General features: G+C 45.2%; 1 protein-coding gene across 1 annotated transcript in view; it reads left to right on the top strand.

Annotated features, from left to right (window-relative positions):
- rims3 (regulating synaptic membrane exocytosis 3) overlaps window positions 1–15,518 on the top strand; it is a 130,038-nt gene that overhangs the window by 99,365 nt on the left and 15,155 nt on the right. The window contains exons 2-4 of the mRNA XM_048613259.1: window positions 278–419; window positions 2,732–2,844; window positions 14,421–14,522. Of these exons, the coding sequence (XP_048469216.1) occupies window positions 278–419; window positions 2,732–2,844; window positions 14,421–14,522 (357 nt within the window). The remainder of the gene's footprint in view (window positions 1–277; window positions 420–2,731; window positions 2,845–14,420; window positions 14,523–15,518) is intronic.

Genomic DNA, 15,518 nt, shown 5'->3' with positions numbered 1-15,518 from the left:
TTAGATTGATATAAATAGGGCAGATTTAGACTTTATTAAAGATAGAGTGAGACTGGATATTAATTGGGCATGAGACTGAGCACTAATGTCTAACGGTGAGACTGGACGTTAATGGGGCAGAGTGATACTGGGTATTATTGGTATAATGCGAGACTGGGTATTAATGGGGCATCGAGAATGGATATTTTTGGCCATGCTGAGACTGGGTATTAATGGTGTATTGAGACTGGGCATTGACTGAGCAAGTGCTAAATTTTTCCACCCTTGATCTTTTCAGAAGCAGCTACAAAGAAATTGCGAAGCAACATCCGAAGGAGCACGGAGACGGGGATTGCTATGGAAATGAGAAACCGAGTGACACGGCAAGGCAGCAGAGAATCGACAGATGGCAGCACCAACAGTAACAGCTCTGATGGCAAGTGAGTATCCAGCAAAAGGAGACAACAACTTAGCAGTGCAGGCGATATGAAAGATGTCCCATTCTAGCAAATGCAGTTACCTGATAGACTGTGGTGTTTATAATCTGTCAGAATAGAGATTGTGTGTTCCCAGGAGCTGCCCTGGTTTATTCACTGCATCCTGTTGCTGCTCTGTTTTTCCATGGTCAGATGTTAACACAGTCACATCTTGTTTTTTACAGGTTACAACAACTTTAGTATTTATGTATTGTCACATGGAAGAAATGAAACAAAATGGAATTTATCAAACTGTAAATATTTAATACGTTTTGGAGAGTTAACTTCCCCTTCGCAATAATTACCTCGCAATGATAAATAGCTGTTGTTATTACCCAAACTATAAACAGAGAATGCTGCTGTATTTTCTAAGCTCTGGTGGTTTGTCAAAGTGGGAAACAAAGAGTCTGGTCCCATGGGAGAGGTCCTGCTACACCCAGCGACACTCCCACAGTGAGAGGAAACCCTCCTGGGCCAATGAGGGAAAAGGTTTGTCAATGTGGCTCATGTATGAACAGTTGCCACTGAATATCCCTGATTCTGTGCTGCCTCAAGGGTTTGATGGGAGCTGCACGGCTTTCCTGTGCCTTTGAGATGCTGCCCCGCTGTTGGCTGTGCCAGGGGTTGGTAGAGGGACAGTCGCTCATTGTCAAACACCCTGTGCCAATCAGGGCATCAGCAAAGTCCAGGAAAGTCACCCCGAGGCTTGTTTTTGACCCTCTGTTCCTCTCACCCCGACCCTTTCCCTTCCACCCCAAACCTGCTCTCACCCGTTGTATCAGGAAGTCCATTAACAATTCCAGGTGAGTATTAGCCAGAGCAGCCACCAATCATAGTGCAATTATTGGCAATGGGGCTGTTCCAGCCTCTGACTGGCTGATGGCTCTCATGGAAGGGGTGGGGGTTGCTAGTGAGTCTTACTCAGCCTTAGATGGTGAAAGAACCAATGAGATGGAAACAACTATTTGTGCCCAGTGGTTAGCACTGCTGCCTCACAGCACCAGGGACCCAGGTTCAATTCCACTCTCAGGTGACTGTCTGTGTGGAGTTTGCACATTCTCCCTGTGTCTGTGTGGGTTTCCTTTGGGTGTTCCAGTTTCCTCCCACAGTCCAAAGATGTGCAGGTTAGGTGTAATGGCCATGCTAAATTGCCCATAGTGTCCGGGGATGGGTCGGGGGTGGTGGAGTACTCTGAGGGTTGGTGTGGAAGTGCTTGTTTCCATACTGTAGGGATTCTGTGAATTCTGTGAACATCGTCAATAAACTGTCTGCCACAGATACATGTGCCCTTGACTGTCTCAGTAAGAGTAACCACCACACAGTCCTTATGGAGATGGAGCCCCATCTGCACGTTGAGGTTACTCACTATCATGTTGTGTGATACTATCACTGTGTTAAATGGACGAGGTTTTGAACAGACCTAACAACTCAAGCCTGGGCATCCATGAGGTGCTGTCAGCCATCATCAGCAGCAGAATTGTATTGGGCTGATATATGACAAGTCATATTCGTGCCGTACAAATGCCAGGTAATGACCAGCTCCAACAAGAGAGAATCTAACTGTCTCCCCAAGACATTCAATGGCATTACTATTGCTTAGTCCCCCACTGTCAACATCCTGGGGACCAGAAACAGAACTGCACCAGCCATGTAAATACTGCGGATGCATGAACATGTCAAAGGCTGGAGTCCTGCAGCTAGTAACTCACCTTCTGACTCATCAAAGCCTTCCCATCATCTACAAGGCACCAGTCAGGAGTGTGATGGAATACTCCCCACTTGCCTGGATGGGTGCAGCCCCAACAACACTCAAGAAGCTTGACACCATCCAGGACAAAACAGCCGCTTGATTGGCACCACATCCATCACTTTCAGCATTCACTCCATCCATCACTGATGCACAGTGGCAGTAGCATTTACAAGGTGCACTGCAGCAACTCACCAAAGTTCTTTTGACAGCTCCTTCCAAAGTCATGACCTCTACCACAATAGAAGGAAAAGGGCCAACAAATGGACAGACATGCCACCACCTTTAGGTTGCCCTCTAAACCATGTACCATCCTGAACCAGAATGATATTGCAGTTCCTTCACTATCACTGACCAGTGAAATCTGAGTAAACTCTCCATAAGTCAGTAAACTCTCTGTAATCCTTTCCTAAACCCTAGAAAACTCTCCAAAACTGTCATCAAATTGCAACTACACCCAGAACCCCTGCATACATTCTGATGCAGACTGTTTGGAGCAATCACTAACCATTGTCTCTTGTTTTCACAGTTTGGTTTTCCCCACAGCACGACTGGGAGCAGATGGCCAGTTCAGTGATTTTTTGGATGGAATTGGCCCTGCGCAGCTTGTGGGGAGACAGACATTGGCAGCACCTTCCATGGGTAGGTTTCTCACTCTATTCTACCAAGTTGTTAGAACAATGTCTAATAAAGTTGAGACCTCACCGTCCATTTGTCCATCTTCAGCTGTGGAGTTCCCAAATCCAATATGTCTGATTAGCCGTGTCGAGCAAAATGTTTTGCATTTTGAATAAGAGGCTCTCTCGATTTAGTAATCATCCTTTTGATTAGAAATATCATTCTACAAAGGAAGCATTGGAAATATAGATCAGTTTAACGCAGTAACTAGTTAACCCAATATCAGTTGACAGGAAACAAGAGAAATTAACAATCGACAGACTGAGCACCTTGAAATGTTTCAGCTGATCAGAGAAAACCCAACAAATCTGATTGGACTGAATTTCCCTGTGAGGGCCAATCATACTGGGATTGCCACTTGCTCCTTTTTACCCCCTCTAACCCAGAACATTGTGAATTGCCAACTGGAGACTCATGATCTGGGAGCCTTCAACTGCAATGCACAATCAGGACTAGAGGTCAAGCCATACCACTTTACAGCAATAGCTGCTGTATTCTGACGTTTAAAGGTCCAAAGTATCTTTGACAAGGACAGAACATGCATATAAGGTACATGGGTGATGGTAGAGTGGCAGGTTAGTGGATGAAAGGATTGGATGGGAATTTGGTGGGTGAGTAGGTAGATTTGGTCGGAGAGGGAGGTTTAGGAGTGGGATGGGGGTGTGTTGGATCAGGCAAGATTTGGGTAGTTGGCGGTGGTGGAGGGGGGGTTATCTCAAGGGGGTGTTTAGGTTACGGGGGAAGTTGCATCGAAGGGGCTGTCAGATCAGAGATGTGTCAGGTTCAGTCTGAAAGGTTGTTGGCTCAGGGATGGATGGACATCAGGTCAGGTGAGACTAACCATGGCTGGGGAGAGTCCATGTTGGTTTTGGGGAGGATGCTAGGTTTTTCAGGTAGGGTGAATTGGGTTGTAGGAGATATTAGGGGAGGTTTGTATCAGGCTGTTTGGGAGTGATGCTGAGATTGTTCGGTGGGGCCGTTGGAGGGGTTCACTTTTGTAGTTACTCAGGAGTTAGACTGGATTTTAATCCTCTAACCATTCCTGGGTGATGATCCAAGTTTAAAGTGGATCACTAACCTCTAGAATCTCTGATCCAAATGCGCAGTTGGAGACTCTTCAAAGGGTTCCAGAAGCTGGGTAATTGTTGATTGGAAGGTTAAACTTCCTGAACAGTTCTTGCGGAGTCAATGTACTGTGGCTTCCCGAGGGATCCCATTGGCCACCTGTAAGGGCACAGTACTGCACTCAGTAAATAGAAGGTCTATGTATCTTTTGAGGAGGTGACTAAGAAGACACGTAGCAGAGCGTCTCTGGCTGTTAAATAATTGGAGCTGTTTAAAAAAGTCCCCCATTAAAGACTGTTAGTTAAAGCTGAAGCTTATGGAATGATTGACCTGGAATCAGTGGAGCTCCTTGAGACAGCGAATAGAGAGAACCAGCAGGGACTCAAACTGGCCAATGTGACTGGTGGGATCACACAAGATCCTGTGCTGTGGTTTCCACTATTGATCATGTTTCTTAGCAACTTTGACAATGTGATCACTGTGATCTCATCACAGTGGTTTGGGCTAAATATGCACAATCAAACATTAACCATTTTAGACCCTGGAGAGACCGGAAAGGGAAAGAGCAGAGAGACAGAGTGTGGAGCAGGAAAAAGCAGAGTCATGCACTCATCAGGAAGGTCTCCGTTAGAGCAATCAGTGCATAACCTACACTTAACTCACTGTAAATGTTGCCACCCTTTCACTGTTCCAAACAGAACACGGAAGAGTGACAAGAAAACAAAACTATGGTTGAGTTTTGATGCTTGAGATACATAGGATCCACGTTTTAACATCTCATGGAAGAATGACAGAAGGTTCATTATGTCAGTAACTTGGTTTAAATTAATCCTACCTCAATTTCCAGCTCCCCACCCTGCCCCCAACACCACTACCACCAGCCCATTTCTCCCCAGACCCTTTCAGATTTGTCTTTTATAGTTTTTTCTGTCGTTCCACAGATCCTAGAAAGATGGCTGTAAGACAGCTGGACAAAAACATGACTTGTGACCCTGTAGTATGAAAGTTTTCCACCTCACTATGTCTGTACACTCTGTCAGTCAGCAATCAGTCTGCAAGCTGATCATTCAGTCCGTTATGTAAATAATGTAACTGTAATCTGAGTTAGCATAGCACCCAATCTGTATATGTAAGTCCAAAATGTCAAATTAATGCACATAATTATCAGTCAACTTCCAGATAGTTGATTCAATATGTACCCAGCTTTCTGTGGCTTATGTTCTCTTACGTCAGTGGTGGGCAAATTATTGGAAAGGGCTCTGAGAGATAGGATTTATGATCGCTTGGAAAGGCACAGTTTGATTCATGATAGTCAGCATGGATTTGTGAGGGGTAGATCATGCCTCACAAACCTTATTGAATTCTTTGAAGAGGTGACCAAACACGTGGATGAAGGTAGAGCAGTGGATGTGGTATACATGGATTTAAGTAAGGCGTTTGATCAGGTTCCCCATGGTAGGCTCATGCAGAAGGTAAGGAGGCATGGGATAGGGGGAAATGTGGCAGATTGGATTCAGAATTGGCTGACCCGTACAAGACAAAAGGTGGTAGTGGACGGAAAATATTCAACATGGTGCTCAGTTACAAGTGGTGTACCACAAGGATCTGTTCTGGGTCCTCTTCTATTTGTGATTTTTGTAATTGATTTGGATGAAGGAGTGGAAGGGTGGATTAGTAAGTTCGCAGACGATATGAAGGTGGGTCGCGTTGTGGACAGTGCGGAGGGCTGTTCTAGGTTACGAAGGGACATTGATAGGATACAGAGCTGGGCTGAGAAGTGGCTGATGGGGTTTAACCCTGAAAAGTGTGAGGTGATTCATTTTGGAAGGAAAAACTTGAAAGCAGAATACAGGGTTAACGGAAAGATTCTTGGCAGTGTGAAGGAGCAGAGGGATCTTGGGGTCATGTCCACAGTTCCCTGAAAGCTGCCACCCAGGTGGATAGAGTTGTTAAGAAGGCGTATGGTGTGTTAGCTTTCATTAATAGAGGGATTGAGTTCAAGAGCCGTGAAGTTATGCTCCAGCTGTACAAAAGCCTGGTTTGGCCACATCTGGAGTATTGTGTCCAGTTCTGGTCACCTCATTACAAGAAAGATGTGGAAGCGTTGGAAAAGGTGCAGAGGAGATTTACCAGGATGTTGCCTGGAATGGAGGGAAGGTCTTACGAGGAACGTTTGAGAGAGCTAAGCCTTTTCTCTTTAGAATGACAAAGGATGAGAGGTAACTTGATAGAGGTGTACAAAATGATCAGAGGTATAGATAGAGTGGACAGCCAGAGACTTTTTCCTAGGGTGGAGGTAGCTATTACGAGGGGGCATAGTTTTAAAGTGAGTGGAGATAGATATAGGGGAGATGTCAGAGGTGGGTTCTTCACTCAGAGAGTGGTCGGGGCGTGGAATGCATTGCCGGAGAGGGTAGTGGAGTCGGCCTCATTAGGGGCATTTAAGCGGCTATTAGATAGGCATATGGATGATAGTATAAGGTAGGGATGGAGGTTAGATAGACCTTAGGATTAGGGTAAAAGTTCAGCACAACATTGTGGGCCGAAGGACCTGTACTGTGCTGTACTGTTCTATGTTCTATGTTACATTGGTGAACATGTAGAAAAACCCAGCTAGCAGCAGGTGAGTATGGGAGCAGCAAGTGGGTATGGGGGCAGTAAGTGGTTATGGGTATTGGAAGGCTGCAGAGGGGAGTGAAGATGCGGTGGGAGGGGAGTGAGGCCATGAGTGTGGGATTGAGGATGTGGGGTGTCGTGAGGGCACGGGGGACAGTGAGCATGTGGGTTAGAGTGGAGCAAGTGTGAGAATGGAGAGAGTGAGGATCCAGGCTGGGTTGTGGAATGAGAGGATGGGAAGAGTGAGGATTCAAAATGGGGGTGGTGGGGGTGGGGTGGGAGTGAGGGTGGGGGAAGGGGAGTGAGGACACAGAGGGCATGGGTGACAGTGAGCATATGAGATGGAGTGGGGGAGTAAAGGAATGAGGAGAGTGAGCATTTAGGATGGAGGGGGAAGTGAGGGTGCATAATCGGAAAAGTGAGAGGGCGGGGGAGAGTGAGGGCACGAGATGGAGAATGGGAGATTGGGTAGTGAGGATGTGGGGGTAGTGAGGGTGATAGATAGAGGGGAGAATGAAGGTGCGAGACTGAGGGAGTCAGGATGGGGTTGGCAATGAGGACAAATCCCCCTGGGGCTGCATTCCCCACATTGCCCCTGTGCACATTTAACTATACATTGTGAATTTATGAGGTGCATAGCGTACATGCGTTGGTGTCAATAAATGCAGCCTTTTAAAAAGGCAATCAATAAGATACCACATATTAAACTATTTAATAAGAGGCCATGGTATTGGGGGTTGTATATTAGCATGGTTAGAGGATTAGCTAACTGTTAGAAGACAGAGGGTTGTGATAAGGGAGGTATTTTGAGGTTGGTAACCTGTAACTAATGGAGTGCCACATGGATCAGCTCTGGGCCCACAATTAATTCCAGTATATTAACATGTAATGCAAGTGGTAAGGGTGATGCAGAGTCTGTAGAGGGATATAGACGGGTTAGGCGAATGGGAAAACACCTGGCAGATGGAATATAATATGGGAAATTGTGAGATTATGCACTTTGGCAAGAAAAATAGAGGAGCTGAATAATATTTAAATGGGTAAAGATTGCAGACAGCTGCAGTACTGAGGGTTTTGGGAATCCTCGTCTATAAATCACAAATGCTGGCATCGAGGTTCAGTGGGTCATAGGGCAGGCAAATGGGGTGTTGGTCTCTATTTCAAAGGAAATGGAGAATGAAAATTGGGAAGTCCTGGTAAAACTACATAAGGCATTATTAGTTTGACCACATCCAGAATAATGTGAACAACTTTGGCCCCAATATCTAAGGAAACTGGCATTGGAGGCAGCTCAAAGCAGGTTCACTAGGTTGATCCCAGTTATAGAGGGACTGTCTTATGAGCAGAGGTTCAATACATAGGGCCTGTATTGAGTGGAATTTAGAAAAATAAGAAGCAGCCTTATTGACACACATAAGATTTTTAGGGGAATTGACAGGGTAGATGTGGTGAAGTTGTTTCCCTTTGGAACAGTCTAGGACCAGACGGCATAATCTCAGAATAAGTGATCACCCACTTAAGACAGAGATGAGGAGGAATTTCTTCTCTCAGAGGGTAGTGAATCTGTGGAATGCTTTACCACAGAGGGCAGTCAAGGCTGGGTCAGTAAGTATATTCAGGGCTGAGACAGTTTTTTCATCAGTAAGGGAATCGAGCGTTATGGGGAATCGGCAGGGAAGTGGAGTTGAGGATTATCAGATCAAACATGGTCTTATTGAATGGTGGAGCAGACTTTATGGACTGAATGGCCTACTTCTGTTCCTATGTCTTTTAATGGTTTTATGATCTCAAAGTGCAGGCTCACAGATGACTCTTCCTCTTAGCAGACTTACATACCCACTTGGTGTTGTCTGCATATTTAGCCATAATGCCTTCACTCCCCTCGGTCTTGCATCCCTTCTGTTCTCTGCCAGACAGCCAACTTTCTGTCCAAGCCAATATGCTATCCCCTACACTATGAGCTTTCATTTTCCACCATAATCTGTGATGTCACAGAATCACAGAATTGTTATGGTGCACAGGAGGCCATTCAGCCCAATGTATCTGCACTGGTTCTATTGCCTAGAGTCATTATCCGACATACTGTTTCTATCCAAATAACCATCCATACCTGCTTGAATGTCTCAATCGACTCTGCCTCCATCACATTTCCAGGCAGTGTTACTACCTCCTCTGTGAAAAACATTTTTTTTCACATCACTCTTGCTTCATTTGCACCTCACTTTAAATCTTCAGTTTTTTTTCCTGTAACAAGCAGGAACAGTTTCTCCTTATCTACTCCGTCAGGGCTGCTCATAATTTTTATGTGGCATCTTATCAAAAGAGAATATGTCTACAGTTTCTTTTTATCCACAGTAATTGTTACTCCTTCAAAGAGCTCCATCAAATTGCTTAAATATTATTTCCCTTTAACAAAACCATGCTGACTCTTCCTGATCACCTTGAGGTTTTCTAAATGTGCAGCTATAACCGGTTAATGATCAATTTTAACACCTTCCATCAAGCTAACTGGCCTATAGTTTCCTGTTTCCCCTCCCTTCTTAAATAGCTCAAGAAGGTCATCATCAGGTGGCTGAACACATTCAGTGAGTATCCAAGTGAGCACCTGTCTGGCCATTCCAAAACTAACTAGGATTCTTGAGGAATGCAATTATTGAAGACAAACAAATGATTATTCCACAATCTCTGTATTGGGTTATGCTCAACCAGATATGCGTAGGTTGCATGGACACAGACAAAGACAAGAGATTGTCACATGATTCTATTTACCGGCCTGGCATCAATCAGGATATTGATCAACTGATCAAATTTTGTGAAACATGTTGACTCCATCGAACTCACAATTGAGAGAACCTCTCCTTAAACACAAATTTCCATCTGAACCGTGGTACAGGATTGTGACTGATAGCTTCCATGTCAAGACTAGATATTGGAGACTGATTATTTCACCAATTCCCTTTCATGAGATAGATCAAAGCTACCACTTATGTGACAGGCCTTGGTAAATTAGTCACCATATTCAGTATGTTTGGGGTTCCTCAACAAATTGTGTTCAACAGCAGTCCATAGCCCTTTATTAAATCCTTCCAAAACATGTATGATGAGTGGGGTATTCAACCTTTCACCTCCTCTCCCCACTATCCCCAATCCAATGGTCTTACAGAACACACTGTTCTCACAGAGAAGACCATCTTCATCAAAGTCAAAGTTGCTTGCCAGGATTTTTGGATAGCCATATTAAATTTATGAGCTTCACTTCAAGGCAACCATTTAGCCAGCAGCTCCAATAGAAACATAGAAACATAGAAGATAGGAGCAGGAGGAGGCCATTCAGCCCTTTGAGCCTGCTCTGCCATTCTTCACGATCATGGCTGATCGTCCAACTCAATGGGCTAATCCTGCTCTCTCCCCATAACCTTTGATCCCATTCGCCCCAAGTGCTATATCTAGCCGCCTCTTAAATACATTCAATGTTTTGGCATCAACTACTTCCTGTGGTAATGAATTCCACAGGCTCACCACTCTTTGGGTGAAGAAATGTCTCCTCATCTCCGTCCTAAATGGTCTACCCCAAATCCTCACACTGTGACCCCTGGTTCTGGACACACCCACCATCGGGAACATCCTCCCTGCATCTACCCTGTCCAGTCCTGTTAGAATTTTATAAGTCTCTATGAGACTTAGGTGATGGCATAGTGGTGTTATTGCTGGACTGTTAATCCAGAGACCCAGCTAATGTTCTGGGGATCTGGGTTTGAATCCCAGCACAGCCAATGGTGGAATTTGAATTCATTAAATATCTGGAGTTAAGAATCTAGTGATGACCGTGAATCCGTCTGGTTCACTAATGTCTTTTAGGGAAGGAAACTGCCATCCTTACCTGGTCTGGCCTACAATGGGACTCCAGGCCCACAGCAATGTTGTTGACTCTGAACTGCCCTCTGGGCAGGTAGGGATGGGCGATAAATGCTGGCTGGGCAGTGACACCCTCATCCCGTGAATGAATAAAGAAAAAAAATGTCTGAACTCTAGCGAAAACAATCCCAACCCAGTCAATCTCTCCTCATATTTCAGTCCCACCATTCCCGGAATCAGCCTGGTAAACCTTTGCTGCCCTCCCTCGAGAGCAAGAGCATCCTTCCTCAAAAAAGGAGACCAAAACTGCACACAATATTCTAGGTGTGGCCTCACAAAGTCCCTGTATAACTGCAACAACACAGCCCAAACCCACATAGGCACAATGTATTGTTGGAAAGAAGGGAGAAAATTGTAAAAGAGCATGATCCACTAGTGTGCATGCAGTTGTCCCAAATTGAAGTAGAATGAAGTTTCAGAGTTTGAATTCTTCATGTGAATACTTGAGTTCACAGCAAGATACTCCAATACCGTATCCAGCTCAGGTTGTATGACTTTGTCACAAACAATGGCCAAATCCTACAAGGAAACAGCCAACACATTTGAGTTTTACATAAGACCATAAGATATCAGAGCAGAATTAGGCCATTTGGTCTATTTGTGTCTGCTCTGCCACTCAATCACGGTTGATATGTTTCTCAACCCGATTCTCCTGCCTTCTCCTCATAACCCTTGATCCCCTTACCAATCGAGAACCTATGTATCTCTGTCCGAAATACACGCAATGACTTGGCCTCCAGAGCTTTCTGTGGCAATGAGTTGCACAGATTAACCATCCTCTGGCTGAAGAAATTCCTCTTCACCTCTGTTCTAAAGGATCGCCCCTTCACAGAGGCTGTGCCCTAGTCTCTCCTACTAATGGAAACATCTTCCCTGTGTCCACTTTAACCAGGTCGCTCAGTTTTCTGTAGGTTTCAATCAGATTTCCCCCTTATCGTTTTAAACTCCATTGAGTACTGACCCAGAATCCTCAACTGCTCCTCATATGACAAGCCCTTCATCCCTGGAATGATTATTGTAGACCTCCTCTGGATCCCCTTTCCAATGCCAGCACATCCTTCCTTAGATACAGGGCCCAGAGCTGCCCATAAAATTCCAAATGTGGTCTGAGCAGAGCCTTATACAGCCTCAGCTGTATATCTCTGCTCTTGTATTCTAGCCCACTTGAAATAAATGCTAATATTGCATTTGCCTTCCTAACCATCAACTGAACCTGCATGTTAACCTTAAGAGAATCCTGAACTAGGACTCCCAAGTCCCTTTGTGCTTCAGATATCTGAAGCCTTTCCCCGTTTAGAAAGTAGTTTATACCTGTACTCTTCCTACCACAGTGTATAATCTCACACTTTGCCACATTGTATTCCATCTGCCGTTTCTTTGCCCATTCTCCTAGCCTATCCAAGTCCTTCTGCAGCTTCACCACGTCCTCAACACTACTTATCCCTCCACTATCGCGGTGACATGGTGGCTCAGTGGTTAGCACTACTGTCTCACAGCGCCAGGGACCCGGGTTCAATCCCACTCTTGGGCAACTGTCTGTGTGGAGTTTGCACATTCTCCCCGTGTCTGTATAGGTTTCCTCCCACACTCCAAAGATGTGCACGCTAGGTGAATTCGCCATGCTAAATTGCCCCTAGTGTTCAGGGATGTGTCGATTAGGTGGGTTAGAGGGGAATGCTCTGAGGTTTGGTGTGGACTTGTTGGGCTGAAGGGCCTGTTTCCACACTGTAGGGATTCTATGATTCTATCTCTGTGTCATCTGTAAATTGAGCAACAATGCCCTCAGCTCCTTTTCCCAGATTGTTAATGTATAATGTGAATAGTTGTGGTCTCAACACTGACCCCTGCAGAACTACACTAGTCACCAGCTGCCATCCTGAGAAGGACCCCTTTATCCCCACTCTCTACTTTCTGCCAGACAGCCAATCCTCAATGCATGCCAGTACCTTGTCCCTAACACCATGGGCTCTTATCTTTCTCAGCAGCCTCCTGTGTGGCACCTTGTTAAAGACCTTCTGTAAATCCAAACAGATCATATCCACTGGGTCTCCATTGTCTAACTTGCTCATTACATCCTCAAAGAATTCTAACAGATTTGTCAGGTATTACCTCCCCTTGATGAAGCTGCACTGACTCAGCCCTATTTTACTATGTTCTTCCAAGTACTCCACAATCTCATCCTAATGGACCCTAAGTGACATGATCAACTACCTGTCCTAAAAGATGGTGACTCTGAGCATGTCACCCGATAACGAGCAGACGTTTATAATTCATGATACAGATCCATTCACAATGGTAAATTGCACACTACAGAGTAAAGCTACATAACTGAGTTTTGCTGCTGGTAAAAGGACTGTATTGTGCTGTAGATATTTCCTATCCTTCAAAAGAACTAAAGAGGGATGTTGTGTTATTGCACAGATGCCGGAGAGGTGCTATCCCTTTAAGACAGCAAGGTCTCCATCTCACTCCCTGTACACGCTCACGTCAGCCAGGCTGCTAGCCGGTGATTCGGTCAACTATGTGTATAATGTATCTATGATCAAAGTAAATATAGCATCCAGATTGTATATAAGAATCTGAGTTGTTGTATTAGAGGCACATTGCAACCAGCATGCCAACGCATTGCCTTCCACTTCTGGAAAAAAACACCAGAGGGAACGTTGCTCATTATATCTCTTTTCTTGTCTGGATAACCATTACAAGTCCGTGTCCTTTTGTTTGTGTCATGTCTGTCATGGGAAAAGATAATTATCTTTATTTATTCTTCATGCTTTGAATGTCTCTATAACATCTTCCCCGAACCTTCTCGAAGGAGAACAATCCCAGTTTCTCCAAACAACCAAAGCCCCTCATCCCTGGAACAATCCCAGTAAAACCCCTGGCATCTCCAAGGCCTTGTCAATCCTTCCCATGGTGGTGCTGAAGGTTAGACACAGCACTGCAGTCAAGGCCTATCCAGAATCAAAACGATGTGGAGAGTAAGAATCAAGGACAACTTTTATTGTAGCGCCTGAATGAGGAGACCCAAAAATTACAAAGTGTATGACATTATTTGGGAAAAGTGTGAGCATGTTCAAGTCTAGAAAGGATTTAATAAGCACCAGATGAGGATCTTCACAGGAGATTGAGAACATTGAGGGAGGTCAAAGGGTTGAGGTTAAAAGTCATGCAGTTCCTGAAAGTGAGAGCACAAGCAAACATATATCAGCAAACAGCAGACGTGTTCACATATAATGACACAACTTTCAGACTGCACAAGTACAGGTCACTGCAGGAATTTAACCCATTACTGGAACATCTCTGGAATTAACACCTTAATAAACCACTGGTATCCAATTGAAAAATCAGCTTGTTTATAAATAGAATATGTTACCTAGGACTGAAATCGAAGCAAGGCATTCAGTCAGTTTGAGGTGATTTACATATAGAACAACGGATACCTAGTAATAAGTTATGGATTGGAATCTAATCGAGGGGATCGGGGTGGTTTATATATGGAATAACAGATCCTGAGAATGAGTTACAGACTGGAAACTAATCGAGAGGATTACGTATAGAATAACAGATCCTGGGAGTGAGTTACAGTCTGGAAACTAATCGAGAGAATTACGTATAGAATAACAGATCCCTGGGAGTGAGTTACAGACTCTGGAGTCTGATTGAGGGGTTCAGGGGATTTATGTATAGATTAACAGATTGCTGGAAGTGAGTTACAAACTGGAATCTAATCAATAGGTTAAGGGAGTTTATATATGGGTTAACAGATTCCTGGGAGAGAGTTAGAGACTTGAATCTAATCGAGAGGTTCGGGAGTTTATACATAGAATAATCGATTCCTGGGAGTGAGTTACAGACTGGAATCTAATTGAGGGATTTTGATTTGGTTTCCACACTCACTGATGCTCGTGTTGTGATCTAATCAATGTATCTCTCTACTGCAGGTGATATTCATATTGGAATGGCTGACCGAAGTGGTCAGCTAGAGGTGGAGATTATTCAAGCCAGAGGACTGACCCCAAAGCCTGGCACTAAAGCTTTGCCAGGTCAGTACTCAGAAAGAATCACACACCAGTGTTTGAAGTGTAATGTACTATGTTTCCCATGATATTATACCATTGTTAATACACAACAGAGACCTGGGTCTGAGATAGTAGGAACTGCAGATGCTGGAGAATCTGAGATAACAAGGTGTAGAGCTGGATGAACACAGCAGGCCAAGCAGCATCAGAGGAGCAGGAAGGCTGACGTTTCGGGCCTAGACCCTTCTTCAGAAATGGGGGAGGGGAAGGGGGTTCTGAAATAAATAGGGAGAGGGGAGAGGCAGACAGAAGATGGATAGAGGAGAAGATAGGTGGAGAGGAGACAGACCGGTCAAAGAGGCGGGGATGGAGCCAGTAAAGGTGAGTGTAGGTGGGGAGGTAGGAGGAGATAGGTCAGTCCAGGGAGGACGGACAGGTCAAGGGGGCAGGATGAGGTTAGTAGGTAGGAGATGGGGGTGCGGCTTGAGGTGGGAGGAGGGGATAGGTGGGAGGAAGGACAGGTTAGGGAGGCGGGGAAGAGCTGGACTGGTTTTGGGATGCGGTTGGGGGGAGGGGAGATTTTGAAGCTTGTGAAGTCCACATTGATACCATTGGGCTGCAGGGTTCCCAAGCGGAATATGAGTTGCTGTTCCTGCAACCTTTGGGTAGCATCGTTGTGGCACTGCAGGAGGCCCAGGATGGACATGTCGTCTGCGGAATGAGAGGGGGAGTTGAAATGGTTCGCGACTGGGAGGTGCAGTTTAGTGTGAACCGAGTGTTGGCGTTCTGCAAAGCGGTCCCCAAGCCTCCGCTTGGTTTCCCCGATGTAGAGGAGGCCACAACGGGTACAGCGGATGCAGTATACCACATTAGCAGATGTGCAGGTGAACATCTGCTTGATGTGGAAAGTCTTCTTAGGGCCTGGGATGGGGGTGAGGGGGGAGGTGTAGGGGCAGGTGTAGCACTTCCTGCAGTTGCAGGGAAAAGTGCCGGGTGAGGTGGGGCTGGAGGGGAGTGTGG

The sequence above is a fragment of the Rhincodon typus genome, chromosome 27, assembly GCF_021869965.1.
Source record: "Rhincodon typus isolate 14 chromosome 27, sRhiTyp1.1, whole genome shotgun sequence".
In the NCBI taxonomy this organism is placed as follows: Eukaryota; Metazoa; Chordata; class Chondrichthyes; order Orectolobiformes; family Rhincodontidae; genus Rhincodon; species Rhincodon typus.
The sequence above is the reverse complement of the archived record's forward strand: the minus strand, read 5'-3'. Positions and strand labels throughout refer to the sequence as shown.